This window comes from Nannospalax galili, unplaced genomic scaffold (assembly GCF_000622305.1).
Source record: "Nannospalax galili isolate Female #2095 unplaced genomic scaffold, S.galili_v1.0 scaffold72, whole genome shotgun sequence".
Classification (NCBI taxonomy): domain Eukaryota; kingdom Metazoa; phylum Chordata; class Mammalia; order Rodentia; family Spalacidae; genus Nannospalax; species Nannospalax galili.
Genome location: NW_008336933.1, coordinates 7196746 through 7212362, shown reverse-complemented (window position 1 = coordinate 7212362; position 15617 = coordinate 7196746). Strand labels below are relative to the sequence as shown.

The 15617-nt window shown below is 40.2% G+C and overlaps 1 protein-coding gene across 5 annotated transcripts in view; it reads left to right on the top strand.

Moving 5' to 3' along the window:
• The window catches only part of Rreb1 (ras responsive element binding protein 1), a 70666-nt gene that overhangs the window by 2170 nt on the left and 52879 nt on the right, over positions 1 to 15617 (top strand). For 4 of the 5 annotated variants that reach the window (XM_029562854.1, XM_017797774.2, XM_008831652.3 and 1 more), the window contains exons 3-4: positions 5160 to 5249; positions 6093 to 6256. In XM_029562854.1, the coding sequence (XP_029418714.1) occupies positions 5160 to 5249; positions 6093 to 6256 (254 nt within the window). Of the gene's footprint in view, positions 1 to 4468; positions 4516 to 5159; positions 5250 to 6092; positions 6257 to 15617 lie in introns of those variants that run through there. The other variant, XM_029562855.1, reaches the window with a different exon arrangement.

Sequence of the window (15617 nt, the reverse complement as noted above, 5' to 3'; positions counted from 1 at the left end):
ACCTAGCAATTTCTGTAACCTTTCTGATGGAATTCTCAACATTTAAAAGTGTGCAAGTAGGGACAGATTTGTCAAATACCTGCCATGTACCTAGATCTGAAAGTTATTTTAGTTAATCTACACAAGAATGCTACTAATTGTTTGCATGTGTGTGTGTGTGTCTGTCTGTCTGTCTGTCTGTCTGTCTGTGTCTGGGTATGCATGCATGTATGTATGTGTGTGGGTACAAATGCACGTGCATGCATGTGGAAGTATGTCTGGAGGCCTAGGGTGGACATCAATTATCAGTCACTCACCACTCTACTTTGAGGCAGGGTCTCTCACTGAAACTGGAGTGCACTGATTCCTACTAGTGTAGTTAGCCAGCTTGCCCTGGGGATCCACTGTCTCTATCTCCAAAGGTACTGAGATCACAGGCAGCAGTCATGCCTGCCTAGCATTTTCCTAAGTGCTGAGGATTGGGCCTCCAGGCCTTACACCTTTGTAACAAGCCCTTTATAGACTGAGCCATTTCCCCAGCCCAGGAAGTTACTTTTATAGATGACTACGCTGATGGTCAAAGACAGGAAGTAATAAGCTATTCTGTTAGTTACCATAGGCCTGTGTTAACCACTTTCCCCATCCATGCCAATTCCAACACAATGTCATCATCGTAATGTAGCTACTTTGCTTCCTCTTGATTTTGTTTTTGTTTTTTTTTTTGCCCAGTTGGTTTTATTTTTTTTTTTTTTTTTTTTTTAAATATCTTCAGATTAGATAGCAGACTAAGTCGTGTTTATTCAGGGCTGCTGCTTAGCTTTTTAGTTTTGAAGAGGTGCAGATTTCGGCTTTGGAAAATCTGCTTGAAGATCCAGTGAACAGAACAGGGCTGTGCTCAGTGGTAGAGCACTTATGTGTGGTACCCTGGGTTTCATGTATTTAATCCTCTTGAATTTTCAGTGGACATAGGATCAGGAAAAGAGTAACTGATAAACAGAAATTAGAAGGACTAATGCAGTTATCAAAGCCCCTGTCAACTCCGTGGGGAAGAGAGTGTCAGGGAAAGGTGTTCTTTTCAAAACAAACCTGTTGGGGTTTTGTGAATTAATGACTATCCTTATACAGACTTCTCTCTGAACACATCTAGGATGGATTTTGATAAATTCTCAGGCTCTGCTACACTCTGCCTTCTGGGAAGTGGCAGCAACCCCAAATCCCACCGCAGTGTGTGCAGCTATGTATTGCCTCAAGCCTGAGGACTCAGAGACCTCAGTGATGTTTCAGGGTTGGAGCATTGACACCTCTCTTTTTTCCCTTTCCTCCATGTGCCTCTCTTCCTATGGGTGACTGAGAGAATACTCAGCCTGTACGACTGTGGCCTGAGTCAAGAAGGAGTACTAGCTCTGGGAAGAAAAGGTTTACTTCCACTCTCATATGCCTGTCCATCCATCTCTCCATCTGTCTCCATCTATCAGCTCATTTTACAATACACCCAGCTTCTACTTCCAGCCAGCTACTTTCAGCATTCAGGGATGAATAAGACAGATGAGGTCACTGTCTTCTTCATCCTTCTCTATTTTACCAAGATTGAATGGAGGATAGGCAAGAGCTCTTCCTTAAATAGATAGCTCAACACAGGCAGAGCAGGCCCAAATCCAGGCCCTGGCTCCTTCCCAGTTGTTTAGACAGTAGATAGGGCCACTGAAGACACCCCACAGTCCCTTCCATCCCTAAGTAGAGATGAGTGAGGAAGTAGATCCACAGTGTAACTGAGCTACTTGTTAACCTACATCCTTTCTCTTTCAGAGGTCTGGAATGGTGGCTTTGTTTTTTGGAAGGGAGGTCTGGGCCAGAGGTAGCCTGCTAAATATAGCACCTAATTTAAGAAAACAAATGCAGTGGGTAGAGAGTGCTGGGAAGAAGGAAGTATCCTCCTTACCCAAGAACAGGACAGGGAGAATAGAAGGGAGCCTGAGGAAAAGTCTCATCCGTGTGAGCATAGGGTTCCAGGACAGATTAGCTCTGGCCGGATGCTGAAAAGGGTGCCAGATTGTTTCATTATGAAATGGTTAGTTATCACATTAGCTGCTAATTTTATCTTTCAGCTCAGGAAGTATGCTGATTCCATCAGCATGGCTACAATAACTGGACACAGACGTCTCTGGTGGGCCTCTTCCAGCATCACAATCCTCTCTGTTTCATTTGCCTTTAAAACTTAGGAAATCTGAGTCTACAGACTACCTTTCTCCCAAGCACCCTGGATTTTGTAGACTTAAAATATGGCCTGCATGACGGCATTGCCAGGCTTGGCAGCAGTTAATGATCAACCCTAAAGTCAATATCAGTCAGCCCCCAGAGCCTCATACAATGTGTCTGATGTCTGCTTCAAGGTGATCACAAGATGATATTTTTTTTAAATATGTCTTCTGAAGTAACTGGCCACTTGGAGGCCTAGAGCTTTTTTTGAGACAAGGTCTCACTCTGTTGCCCAGTCTGGCATGAACTTCTGGGTTCAAGCAATCTTCCTGCCTCAGTCTTCTGAGTAGCTGGAACTACAGGAATAAGCCACGGCATCTGCCTGATGCTTGGCTTTTTAAAATTTACATTTACATAATACTGGTGAATCTTTTAAATGAAAAAAATATATAGTATTGTTAACCTAGTGATTTAACAAAAATGCATCAGAGATTGAACTTGACCCCAAGTGTTGACCCAGCTATGAGACATCTCTTGTTATACCCCCGAGAGAACTTAAAAGTGTATGGACAGTGGGCTGAGAGCAGATTTCTTTTTTCTTCTTAATGTCACTGGGATATTTAACTTCCTACAGAGTGAGAAAACTGTGTGACTGGCCTACTTCTCTGGTTAGAAAAGGGTCGTGGTAGTGCTTTGAACAAGACTCACTTTGAAGAGAAAGAAAGTAGCTACAGGCAAGGCACCATCTCATATCCACTCCACCCGTCTGGTTATGGCGCCATTTGTTTTTATAGTCTTTAAGATGACTTTATTTTCATCACCTCTCATGAACAACCACAAGGGTGTTTCTTTTCTGTGCCTTGGGGTTAATCCTTTCTTTGGTCATACTTTATATAGCATCGTGGTTTAGGGTATGGGCTATTGAGCAGCTGGCCTGAGTGTTAAGTCTGTGTCTGCTTCTTAATTGTTGTCTGTTTAGGGCAAGTTACTTGTCCCTCTGTTCCAAAGTTTCCTCATCTAGAAAATGGGATCTGTAATAAGTGACCATCTCTTAGCGATTATGGAGGGAGAAACGCCAAAACCTTATGTTGCTGTAAATTCATTGCATAGCATGTAGTAAGTGCTCAATAATTAGTGTTAATGGCAAAAAGAGCAGAAACTCAAATGAATGCACATTAAAAAGATTATCAAGGGACTGGAGAAATGACTTAGAGGTAAATAGTACTTGCTACTCTTGTAGAAGACCCAGGTTTAGTTCCCAGCACCCACATGTTGACTCACAACTGCCTATAACTCCAATTCCAGGGATGTGACATCCTCTTATGACTTCCATGGGTACCAGGCATATATGTCCATGGTGCACATACATACATGTAGACAAATATTCACGCACATAAAATTAAAAAATAAAATCTTTTAAAAAGAGATCTATTAAAAGATACTCAAAACCAGAAAATAATGTGTAGTTTGGCATCCAACCCCTAGAGAGATGGAGTTCTCATCCCTGCGTCCCCAGCCTCTCTGTTCATTAGCACTAACCCTTCCCCCACTTGCTTTCTTATGGTTTGGACTTGTCACAGTGTGAGCTCTTGCTCCAACTCTACATGAATTCTCGATGGAAGTACATAATCTCCTGATTTAGTAATTTAGCTGTCCCTAACCCCAGGGTCTGTGGCTTTGGAGAAGGTTAGAAGACAAACAGATTTCTGAGGTTCTCCCAGATTCTGGTCCAGCATATTGAAAAGTCCAGAAGTATCTATTTCACAGAGCTTCCCAGATCGTCCTGTTGTTTGGGAAATCCACCGATGGCAATCTCCGAATATCCTAGTTCCTAGAGAACTGACCAGGCTTGGATATAGTTTTGGAAAAAGAAACAGGGACCCATGGGGCCTAGGTTCTATGGTACTAAAGAAGTAATAATAGGCAAATCCTTGTGATTCTCCATGAATTATTGGAAGAAGGATCTTTTAACAGAGGGCCAGTGAAAGAAGTCAGCCTTTTCTTTAAAGAGGTAGGAATATATTGCTAAAGGAGGCTTGTCCTGTTTTTTGTTTTGTTTTTGAGACAGGCTCACTGTGTAACCCTGGCTATCCTGGAATTTGTTCTGTGCCACTATACCAGTTTATCTTGTATGTTTTGAAGGAAAATAAAATGAATAATGAGCTGGGGTTTTGTCACCTTTTGTGAAATCCTCAGTTTGATTGCCATTCTTGCCATTTTTTGACAGGGACAGCATTCTTCTCACTTACTCTTTATGAACACGAAGATATTAGCTTTGTGGGCAGAGCCGTGCTGTTCCACTGGGTATCATTGCTGGGGCACTGAGGACTCCTTTCATTGGTAGGGCACATTTTTTTCTGATAAGGACTTCATTACATCTCCTAAACTTGTTGAGGGGCCTTGAGACTTGATAGAAAATAGTGCTTGGTGCTAGACATGGTGGCAAGTGCCTGTAAACCCAGCACTTGGGAACTGGAGGCAGGAAGATCAAGAGTTCAATCAAGCCTAGGCTATATAATTAGTTTGAGGCCAGCTTGGGCTACAAAGACTCCAAAAAACAAACAAAAGAAAAGGGTGCTGAGAGCTCTTGGGTCTAATTTGGGGATAAATACGTTCCCTTTTAGCCGAGCGAAAGGTGATAGGATCTTTCTCAACATCACTGATAGTTGATGAAACAGTGTGTTTAATAGTAACGCTGACAATTACTGAGCACTTACTCTGTACCAGGCACTATCACAGTGCTTTACTTTTTGTTCATTGGTTTAATCTTCAGCACAGTGAGGCAATTCTATTATTTTTCCCATTCATAAGCAAGGAAACTAAGGGCGAATGGGGAAGTGACCTGCACAAACACTGAAGCAAGCTCCAGTCCGGTGATCCTCAGACACTTAGAGCCAGCTCTTAAGACACGGGGACTTATTTCAGAAATAGAAGGAAATAGTTCACTGCAATTTGAATTTATCCTGTTTTTATCTCCTTTTTAGGAAACGAAAGAGGAGAAGTCTTCCTACAGCTGCCCCCTATGTGAAAAGATTTGCACTACCCAGCACCAGTTGACTATGCACATTCGTCAGGTTGGCCGCTCCTTTTGTATTTTTGTTTTGATTTTTCCTTCACTAGCAGAATGATTTGATCTTAATTGATTTACCTAGTAAATTGTGAGCTTTGTTTAATGTTTAGTGATTTAGTAATTTGGGGGGTAGTTATGAAATAATTTTTGTATTTTCGTGTTTTTATGACAGCCTAGATCAACACAATACGTTTTTAGAATATAGTAAACATCTAGTTTACTAATCATTTATAGAGGACTTTATCGTATGTAACTTGTCAGTATGAACTGAATCTCTTATGATACAATGAGACTGTAGGTGCTAATCCCTATTTTGTTCTGGTTCTGGTTTCGGTGTGGGTGGGGGCCATCTTAGAGAGGTTCTTTACATGTAGTCCATGCTGGCTTTGAACTTACTGTGTAGGTCTGGCTAGCCTGGAAGTCACAGCAGTCCTCTACTTCAACTTTCCTAGTGCTGGGATTACAGGCATTTATCACACCTGGCTTCTCCCCCAATCCCCTTTCCTATATTTCTTAAAACAGTGTCTTGCTGCCTGGAAATTCCCAGTCCCCCTGCTTCAGCCCCCTGAGTGCTGGGATACAAATGGGCATCCCTGTTGTGTTGTTTGTTTGGGGGTATTTTTTCGTGTTTTTGAGAGACAGGGTTTCCCTGTAGCCCCAACTGGCCTGGAACTCTGCAAACCAGTCTGGCCTTGATCTCACAGAGATCCACCTGCCTCTGCCTCCTCAGTGCTGGGATTAAAAGCGTGCACTACACCTGGCCTCTCATTGCTTTTTATGAAGCTCCAGATCTGTATTTCCCAGTACCATCTTCTCAAGTGACCACTGCACTGATTGCTTTCTGCAGCACAACACAGACACTGGAGGAGCCGACCACTCATGCAGCATCTGTGGGAAGTCACTGAGCTCAGCCAGCTCCCTGGATCGTCACATGCTGGTGCACTCTGGCGAGAGGCCTTACAAGTGTACTGTGTGTGGCCAGTCTTTTACCACCAATGGGAACATGCACAGGTGGGTGACATATCCTCTTTGGGGTGAATAACTGTATCACTGAGTTGCTAGTTGACTTACCTGAAGCCTCAGGAAGTTCTTGTTCTGTTCCACTTAGAGAAAAACATGATATAACTTTGTTTGCCTGTTTAAACTCTTTCAGGGTATCAGAAGTATCAGAAACACATATACCTAGGTTAGGTCTTTGACCCTTGAAGCTTCTTTGGGTTGGTACAGAGTTAGTCCCCTTGTGCCACATAGAATTTTTCTTTAATTGAGTGCCAGAGGTTGGTAACATCACTCCCATGAAGAAGCATCATGTATGTAATCTTTAGCTTGAAACAATACTTACGTATGCCTACCAGATCTACCAAAAACATTTCCCTTGAAAAAAACGTTTTTGAAGCCTTTGAATACTTAAGTGATCTAGTTCTGAAGCTTCAGGAAAGACAGGATGAAATAGGGGTAGGAACATCTGATAAATGGCAGGATATGACTTCCTGAGAGGGAATGATGCTCACCCAGAGCACGGTGGTGGACATATGAGAACACTGTGAGATGAAGCAGTATGGGTATATGTTATAGAGTGGTAGCATATATTTTGAACAGTTAGAACAGAAAGGATTTTATTTTTTTGAGACAGGGTCTCACTATGTAGCTCCAGCTAGCCAGAACTCTTCAAACTCCCTATGTAGACCACACTGGCCTCAAACTCAGAGATGTACCTGTCTCTGCCTCTGCTGGAATTGAAGGCATGCACCACCATGCCCAGCAGAAAGACGTTTTAAATGCTCATGCACGCACACACACAAACATATTAAGAACATTTTTATTAGTCGACTTTAGCTGCATGTGGGGGAAAGGACAAAATAAGCTGAGAACACCAAGAGGCACCTCTCTCACAATTTTGTGTGGCTATCAGGAGGTCTCAGGATCTGTATTTCAGTGTGGACTTTACGCCACAGCCGTTAAGTGTGGGGCGCCCACTCTTCTGTAAATGAACCACTACCCTATGCTGTTTTTTAAAAAAAAAAAAAAATTAAATTTTAAAAAAGGAGAATAGACTCAAAAATCTCACATTCTCACAGGGTCTGTTACCCGCCAGAATCCAAATCACTATGGTGCTTATAGTTCTTTTCTTAGTCTCTTTGGACATTAATCTTTAAGTTTTAGTTTTTTGTTGCTGTTTGTTGCTGGGAATTGAATCTGATCTAATTAATTGAGTTAGGATGAGGATTGGGACATTATGAGTTTAGCACACAGTTGATTGGCACATGACAAGCGCTTAATAAATCTTACCTATTGTTATATGATGTCTAAGTAATGCTGCAGTAATGAAGCTGGTAGATTTCTCAGTCTATAGAAGTGAGACATCCTATAATTTCCTGAAAGGCCTCAATATTTTTTTTTTATTCATTTTCCATTTTTTGAGAGGGGTCTCCTTATTGCCTCAGCTGGCCTGGAAGTCTCTATGTAGACCAGGCTGGCCTCGATCTCACAGAGATCCACCTGCCTCTGCCTGCTGAGTGCTGGGATTAAAGGGTTGCCCCCCCCCCCCCAGCAAAAGGCCCCAGTATTTTAAAAATTTTTTTTTTTTTTTGGGTTTTTTGGAACAGGGTCTCCCTGTAGCCCCAGCTGGCCTGGACCTCACAGAGATCCACCTGCCTCTGCCTCCTGAGTGCTGGGATTAAAGGCGTGGGCCAGCACCCCCCCAGCAGTTTAAAGAATTTTTATCAAGTGTTTCCCCTATTTCTTTATTCAAATTCTGATTGGGTATCAAAGAAGAAAGCGAATATTTTTTTCTAATACACTGTTATACATTGTAACTTTTTGCTATTTTACCACCATGTTGGCCAATTAGTATCACTGTGGCTTCTGTTACAGCTGGTTTCTTTTGTAACCCCTCTTCCCTCCCTCCCCCAAGAGAAGTAATTTGTTCATCCCATACTTGCCCTCCCCAACCTGGTCTTAGAAGTACCATGTGCTCCTTCTTGGGTGGTTGCCCCATTTTCTCTTGCTGAACAGAGTTCCATGTGGACATCTCCAGATTGACAGGTGTCAATGGACACACTGCTGAGAAAGACCCTCCTTCTTGCTCTCTTGGCTCTGACCACTGATGGCTTGTGATTCTCCATCGGGTGTCTCTGGTCCTTAGCCCAATTACTTCTGATTTGGAATTTTTTTCATTTTGAGATAATATCTATGATTAAATACATAGACATGGCAAACACATCTATAAAAGACATAGTCGCTGTCTTTGACAAGGTGTGTCTCTGGCAGAGCATTTTACATTTGTAAACATTAGTAAATCTATGCTCTCCCCCAAGTGTCAGGTACTGTGTTGATCACTTTGCATTTATTTATTTTTTTAATATTATTTTTATTTTATGTGTATGCACGTATTGCCTGCATGTAGGTAAGTGCACCCTGGAACTGGAGCTATGGACAGTTGTTAGCTGCCATGTGGGTGCTGGGATTCGAACCCGGGTCTTCTGCAACAACAGCCAGTGTTCTTGCCATACATTTCACCCATTAAAATAGACATATAATTCAATGTGTTCAGTTTGTCTCTCACTGTCAAACACTAGCTATCTGTATGAATGTACTGTTTTGTTATCTCTTCATCAGTTGATACTGAGTTGTTGCCCTGTTCTGGCTATTGTGACAAATACTGCTGTGAACATTCCTACACAACTCTTTGTATGGACATACATTTTTATTTCTCTTGGGAGATATTTAGGAATAGAACATTGAACCATGTGGTAACTCCAACTTTTGCATTTTGAGGAAGTGCCAAAACTATTTTCCAAAGTAGCTGTATGATTTTTACTCCTACCAGCAATGCAAGAGGGTTCCACTTTGTACTTGACTATCAAAATGCTACAGCCACCCTAACAGATGTCAAGTACTGTCTTATTAGTTTCATAGTTTTGTTCGACTTAAGTTTATGACCTGTTTTGAGTTATAAAAATGTGTGTGGCATACTTTTTAACCTCATTGAATTATCTTGTGACCCTTGTCAAAATTCAGTCAGCCATAATGTAAGGGTCTGTTCTTAGTTCTGCTCCGCTGATCCATGTGTCTCTCCTAAGACCCATTACCTCACTGTATTGGTTTCTATGACTTTGAGATAAGTCTTGCAGGAAGAAAGTGTAAATGTTTCAACTTAGATCCTTTTCAAGAATAATTTTTTTATTAGTCTGACTTGTTTGCATTTCTGTCTGAATAATTAGCTTTTATTTGTTTGCTTGTCATTCTGAGGTGGTTTGTTTGCTATGCTAGGGGAAAACTTAGGACCTGGAACGTGCTAGGCAAGTGCTTTACCCCAGCCCTGTATGAAAATTAGAACCAGATTGCCAATTTCTCCAGAAAGAGCAGCTAGAATCATCATAGTGATTATAGTCAGTCTGTAAATCAGTCTGGGTATGTTGCCATCTTTTTATTTTTCTCCAGGACTGTATCAAACCCAGGGCCTTGGGAAGCACTGAGCCATGTCTCGTTGGCATATTGCCATCTTAACACTATTAAGGCTTTTTATCCAGTTGTATAGGTTATTTTCCGTTTGTTTAGGTCTTCCTGAATTGCTTTAAAGATGTCTTAGAGTTCTCATATTTAAATTTTATATTTATTTTATTAAATTTATTCCTCATTAAAAATTTCATTTATTATTTTTTATTTTTTGTGTATGAGTGTAGCATCTAATCTGCATGTAGGTAAGTTTCAAAGCCAGCCGGGCCTCCCTAGGGAGTTCCAGGCCAGCTGGAGCTACAGAGAGACCCTGTCTCAAAAAGACCAAAAAAAAAAAAAAAGAATAGAAATGAATAGAATAAGATTTAAATCTATTATTTTTATTTTATGTGTATGCATGTATTGCCTGCATGTAGGTCAGTGCACCTGTGTTGTGCAGTGCCAGTGGAGGTCAGAAGAGGCTGTCGGATCCCCTGGGACTGGAGTTATGGACAGTTAGCTGTCATGTGGGTGCTGGGATTCCAATAAGAACAGCCAGTGTTCTTAACTGCTGAGCCATCTCTCAGCCCTCTAAGATTTAAATGTTTAAACATTTAAAGCATTTAAGTTTTATCTTTATTTTATTAAATTTATTCCTCATTAAAAAAAATTTTTTTGGGGGGGGGGTCTTACCTTTGAGACAGGGTCTCTCTGTAGCCACTCTGTCCTTGAACTCGCTATGTAGACCAAGCTGGCCTCTGCCTCCCGAGCACTGGTATTAAAGGCGTGCGCCACCATGCCCGACCCCTATTTTTTATTTTTATGTGTATGAGTGCAATGCCTGTGGAGGTCAGAAGAGGGTGTCCCTGGAACTGAATGGTTGTTAGCCACCATGTGGGTACTGGGAATCGAACTCAGGTCCTCTGCAGGAGCAACCCTCCTGATTTATTTTTTTTTATGGTGGTATTGAGTGGAATTGTTTTCTAATTTTATTTTTCATTTGTTCACTGCTGGTATACAGGTACAAAAAGCATGTATTGATTTTGTTTCTTCCAATCTTACTGACCTTGTTTCTTTATTCTCAATTATTTAGTAGATTGCTTATGACTTTCTAAGTTCAAGATCATGGCATTTGTAACAGAGATACTTTTATTCTTTCTAGTCTGTCATTTATTTTTCTTGTCTTTTGGAGTCCAGCAGACCTTTAGTACAAAGCTAAATAACAGTGAGGAGTGTGGGCAGGTTTTTCTTCTTACTGATTTCTGAAAGAAAGCATGTAGTCTTTTTCCACTAAATACAATGCTTGTAAAAAAATTTTTTTTTATTTTATGTATATGAATGAATTGCCTGCATGTATGTAAGTGCATCCATGTTGTGCAATGCCTGTAGAGGTCAGAAGAAGGAATCAGGTTCCCCTAAAACTGGAGTTACAGACTGTTGTTAGCCAACAACTGAGCGCTGGGAATCAAACCTGGGTCCTCTGCAAGAGCAGCCAGTGCTCTTAACCTCTGAGCCATCTCTCCAGCCCTAAATACAATGTTATTTGTGGGTTTATTTTAAATGAAAGTTGTTGATGGAAAGAAGTTTATTTCTGTTCCTAGTTTGTAGAATGTTTTTTAATCATGAAAGAATGTTGCATTTTGTTAAATGAATGTTTTTATTCTTTGGGGGGGGGGTCTTTTTGAGACAGGTTGTCCCTGTAGCCCCAGCTGACCTGTAGACCAGCCTGGGCTTGAACTCACAGAGATCCACCTGCCTCTGCCTCCCAAGTACTGGGATTAAAGGTATGCACCTTTACGCATGACTTGAATCTTTTTCTCTTTTCCATTCTGGTCTATCTTATAGGGTAAACTAACCTTATTCCCAGGAAAAATGACACCAGGTCATAGTATATGATCATTTTAAGTGTTGATGGGTTTGATTTACTAGTATTTTGTTAAAGGGTTTTATGGCTATACTTAGATACCAGTTTTTAGTTTTCTTGTGGTGTCTGGTTTTTGATGTCAGAATCATACTGTCCTCATAAAGTGAACTGAGAAGTATTCCTTTCTCTTCTGTTATTTTGGGGGAAGGAGTTTCTGACGAGTTGGTATTAATTCTCTTTTTAAGAGAATTTATTATGAAGTCATCTGGGCTGTTCTTTTTGTGCAGTATTTTGTTTTATTTTTATAACTAATCTCTTGTTACAGATCTGTTAAGATTTTCTGTTTCTTTTTGAGTCTATTTCATTAGTTCATGTCTTTTAGGAATTTTGACTATTTCATCTAAGTGGTCAGATTGTCTGTCATACAAGGTATTCACAGGGATCCCTCGTAATCTTTCTATTCTATAAGATCATTGATCTTGTTCTGTCTTCCATTCCTGGTTTTTTAAATTTAACTCCTCTTTTTTTTCCCATAGTCAATCTAGCTAGTAAACATTTTCCAGTTTTGCTGTTTTCAAAGAACCAGCTTCTGTTTTTGTTCATTTTTCCTCTCTGTTTTCTGTCCTCTATTTCATTAATTTTCAGCCCTAAGTATTATTTCACCCTTCTGCTTGCTGTAGGTTCAATTTGTTCTTCTTAGTCAAGTGCTGTAAGTATAAGTTTGGATTGTTGATTTAAGAATGTCTTTTTTAATACTTGGATTTATAACTGTGCATTTCTGTAAGTTTTGTTATAAGTTTTATTTTCTTTTTCATTCATCTCAATATATTTTGTTTACCTAATTATTTCTTCTCTGATCCATTGATTATTAGAAGTATGTTGTTCGCTGGGTATGGTGGCACACACCTTTAATCCCAGCACTCTGGAGGCAAAGGCAGGCGGATCAAAAAAAAAAGTATGTTGTTCAACCCTACAGATATGTGTCTTCCCAGATTTCTCCCTATTATTGATTTCTAGTTTCATTCCATTACAGTTAGGGAACATACTTTGCATAATTGCAGTCTTAGCATGTGACTTTGCATAATTGCAGTCTTAGCATGTGGTCTCTCCTGGCTTGTTTTATCACCTAGCATATGGTCTGTCCTGGAGAATGTTCCACATCTGTTTGAGAAGTGTAAGTGTTTCCCTGTTGCTGGGTGGAGCATGTAGATGTGTATTGTTAGATCAAGTTAATTTATAGTACTCTTGATCTACCATTTCCTTGATAGCCACTTATTTTTACATGCCCTACTTTGAAACTTTGTACAATTATCCCATTTTGCAGAAGAAACTATTGATGTTAACATGCAATACTGAGAGATATTTAGGCTGCCTGCCTTCAAAGGCTATTTCTTTTTTCTTTTTCTTTTGTTTAAGAAAGTACAAGACCTCATCCCTTGTACTTGCCTTGAATTTGGTATATAACCAAGGCTGGGCTTGAACTCTTAATCCCAATTGGGATTATAGATGTGTGCTGCCACATCTGATGATGAGGCTGCTGCACTTTTAACTAGTGTGGGAAAAACAATTGGTGCTTTCCTGTTGCTTTGAATATAAAAGAAAAACATACTCATTCACTCTTTTCTCATTCTCAGCACAATCCCATATTGACACAGAGTATTATTTTCAGTGCCTATAAACTTTTTCTGTCTTCCTGATAACATGATCTACTACTGTGGTAAGCATAAAATAGCTGGGGGATGGGGGTTAACCATCTCCCTGTAGCCTCCTAATTGGCCTGGAACTCACAGAGATCTGCCTGTCTGTACCTCTGAGTGCTGGAATTAAAGGTGTGTGCCATCACGCCTGGTGAGAAGGGGTAACCATCTTAACCAAATTTTACTAATTATTTGTTGTTGAGGGGTTTTGTTATCTTGAGGGTTTATTTTTTTTATCCCTTGACTTGGACTGGTTCACCCCTCCTTAGGCAACCTGGTGGTTCCCTGCTCCCAGGATGTCATCATATTGATGCTGAACTTAGTGCAGACACCTGATCATCATAGCACACTATAGCCCAGAATTCCTGGACTCAAACAATCCTCCTGCCTCAGCTGTCTGAGTAGCTGGGACTACAGGGGATGTAGCACCGCACCCAGCATACATGTTTTCTTTTCTTTCTTTCTTTTTTTTTTTTTAATAGTATAGGCCTTTGTAATATCCTAACATACATTTCTCATGTATGGATTCTGTATGTTGGAGTTGTTTATAAGTACCTTTTTAAAAAGTAGGCTTGACATGATAGGCGTTAACACAAACGACAGAATGTTTGAATTCCAGTGGGGGGGTGCTGAAGGAGGGATCCAGTGGCAAAGGGGGTATAAAGATGATTAAGATGTTCTGTATGAAATACAAAAAAATTCAATAAATTTTTTTTTAGATAAGTAGTCCTTAGGAACATTTAATAAATTTTGTGTGTGTACTGATTTTATTTGTTGTGAAGCATCTTGATTGAGAGAATAAATCATTGGAAGTTGAGTCCTAGTTCTAATTCTGCAGAACTTACCACTTCTGGTCGTTTGGCTAAAATCAAGTGTAATATTGTGTAGAATTTTATGGAAATCCCTTAATTTTTCAGCACTTTAACCAAATGGTTCAGTTATGCCTCATTTACAACTTGTGCTCAAGTGAAAAATGTTTGTGAAAGGGTTCCAGAGGCTTAACATATAGGATAGACATGTCTTGGGTGGGAAGGTTTTCTGAGTCTTTGTTGTTAGAGCTTAAAGCACAATATTTAGGAAAACTGTTCCACTCTTCACTTTGTGGACCCTAGATAAGTTACCTGTCCTCTGCGTGTCTCAGCTACTTTATAAGAGGTAATATTAGCTATACTCAACTTCATTAAATGAGACTAATGCTCATTAACTAGGAAATATTAAATAAATAATTCCCAGTATTATTATTGATCTGTGTGTCAGGAAGGGACTATATATTGAGTAAACATATAATGCCAGAAAATAAATTAGAGATTTAAAGAAATTGCTATTTGCTCTGCTAAATCTGTAATTTTGTGTGTGTGTGTTGTATATGTAATTGTTCATGTCGGTATGTGCATATATGTATGCGGTGAACATACATGGTCTATGCTCAGTGTGGAATCTAGAAGTCAATGTCAGATGTTTTCCTCAATCATACCACCTTACTCGTTGAGACAGGATCTCTCACTAAATGTGGAGCTGTCTGAGTTGATAGGATCTTCCTGTCTGTCCCACTTCTGCCTCCAGGACTGGGGTTAGAGACTCAGGCTACTACACTCAGCTTTGGGGTACTGGAGGTCCAAGCACAGGTCCTCAAGCTCGTATAGCAAGTGATTTACTGAGACAAAAATTTCATTTGCACTATTTGAGGTCATCACACTACAAAGTTTTTGTCTTTTCTGCAAAAACTTGCAGATGATGGGTTAAAAGAACAATTGAGTTTTGCTAATCAGTCACAATAAAGTCATTATCACCTTCGTTTGTTGGCGAAACTGTACTTTTGGAAAAAAAAATTATTAAAATGTAAAAACACGTACAAAAATGTGTCAAAGTAGAGTTAGATTTTATTTATTTGCCTGGGTGGATCCATTCCAGAATCTGAGACTTCAATAGTGAGCTGTGATCTCTCCCAACCACATACCTGTGTTACATTAATCAGGAGCCAAAACTGCCCTGGGATGTGTGTAGGAATTAAAAAAAGAATTGAAACCCAAGGTTCTGATAAACATGGAAGGAAGCCAGTCAACTGGGTATTTGGTATTTGAGAACAGAGTCCTTTTTCCCATTTTCCCTTTGCTGCTGCTGCTTCCCAAGGTCCTTTGGCACCTACTAAAGTTGAGTAGCACCTAGGAGCTCCTTTGTGGAATTTCTAGAGTTGACACTGAGCCAAGCTGCCAGAGAACCTCCACTTTGGCTTTCTGTGGTCATCCAGGAAGCCTCCATCTGGGTATCTGTATTCCATCTTGGTTTTTTGTTTTTTGCTTTAAGACAGAGCCTATAGTCCAGACTAGCCTTTCTTTCTTTCTTTCTTTCTTTCTTTCTTTCTTTCTTTCTTTCT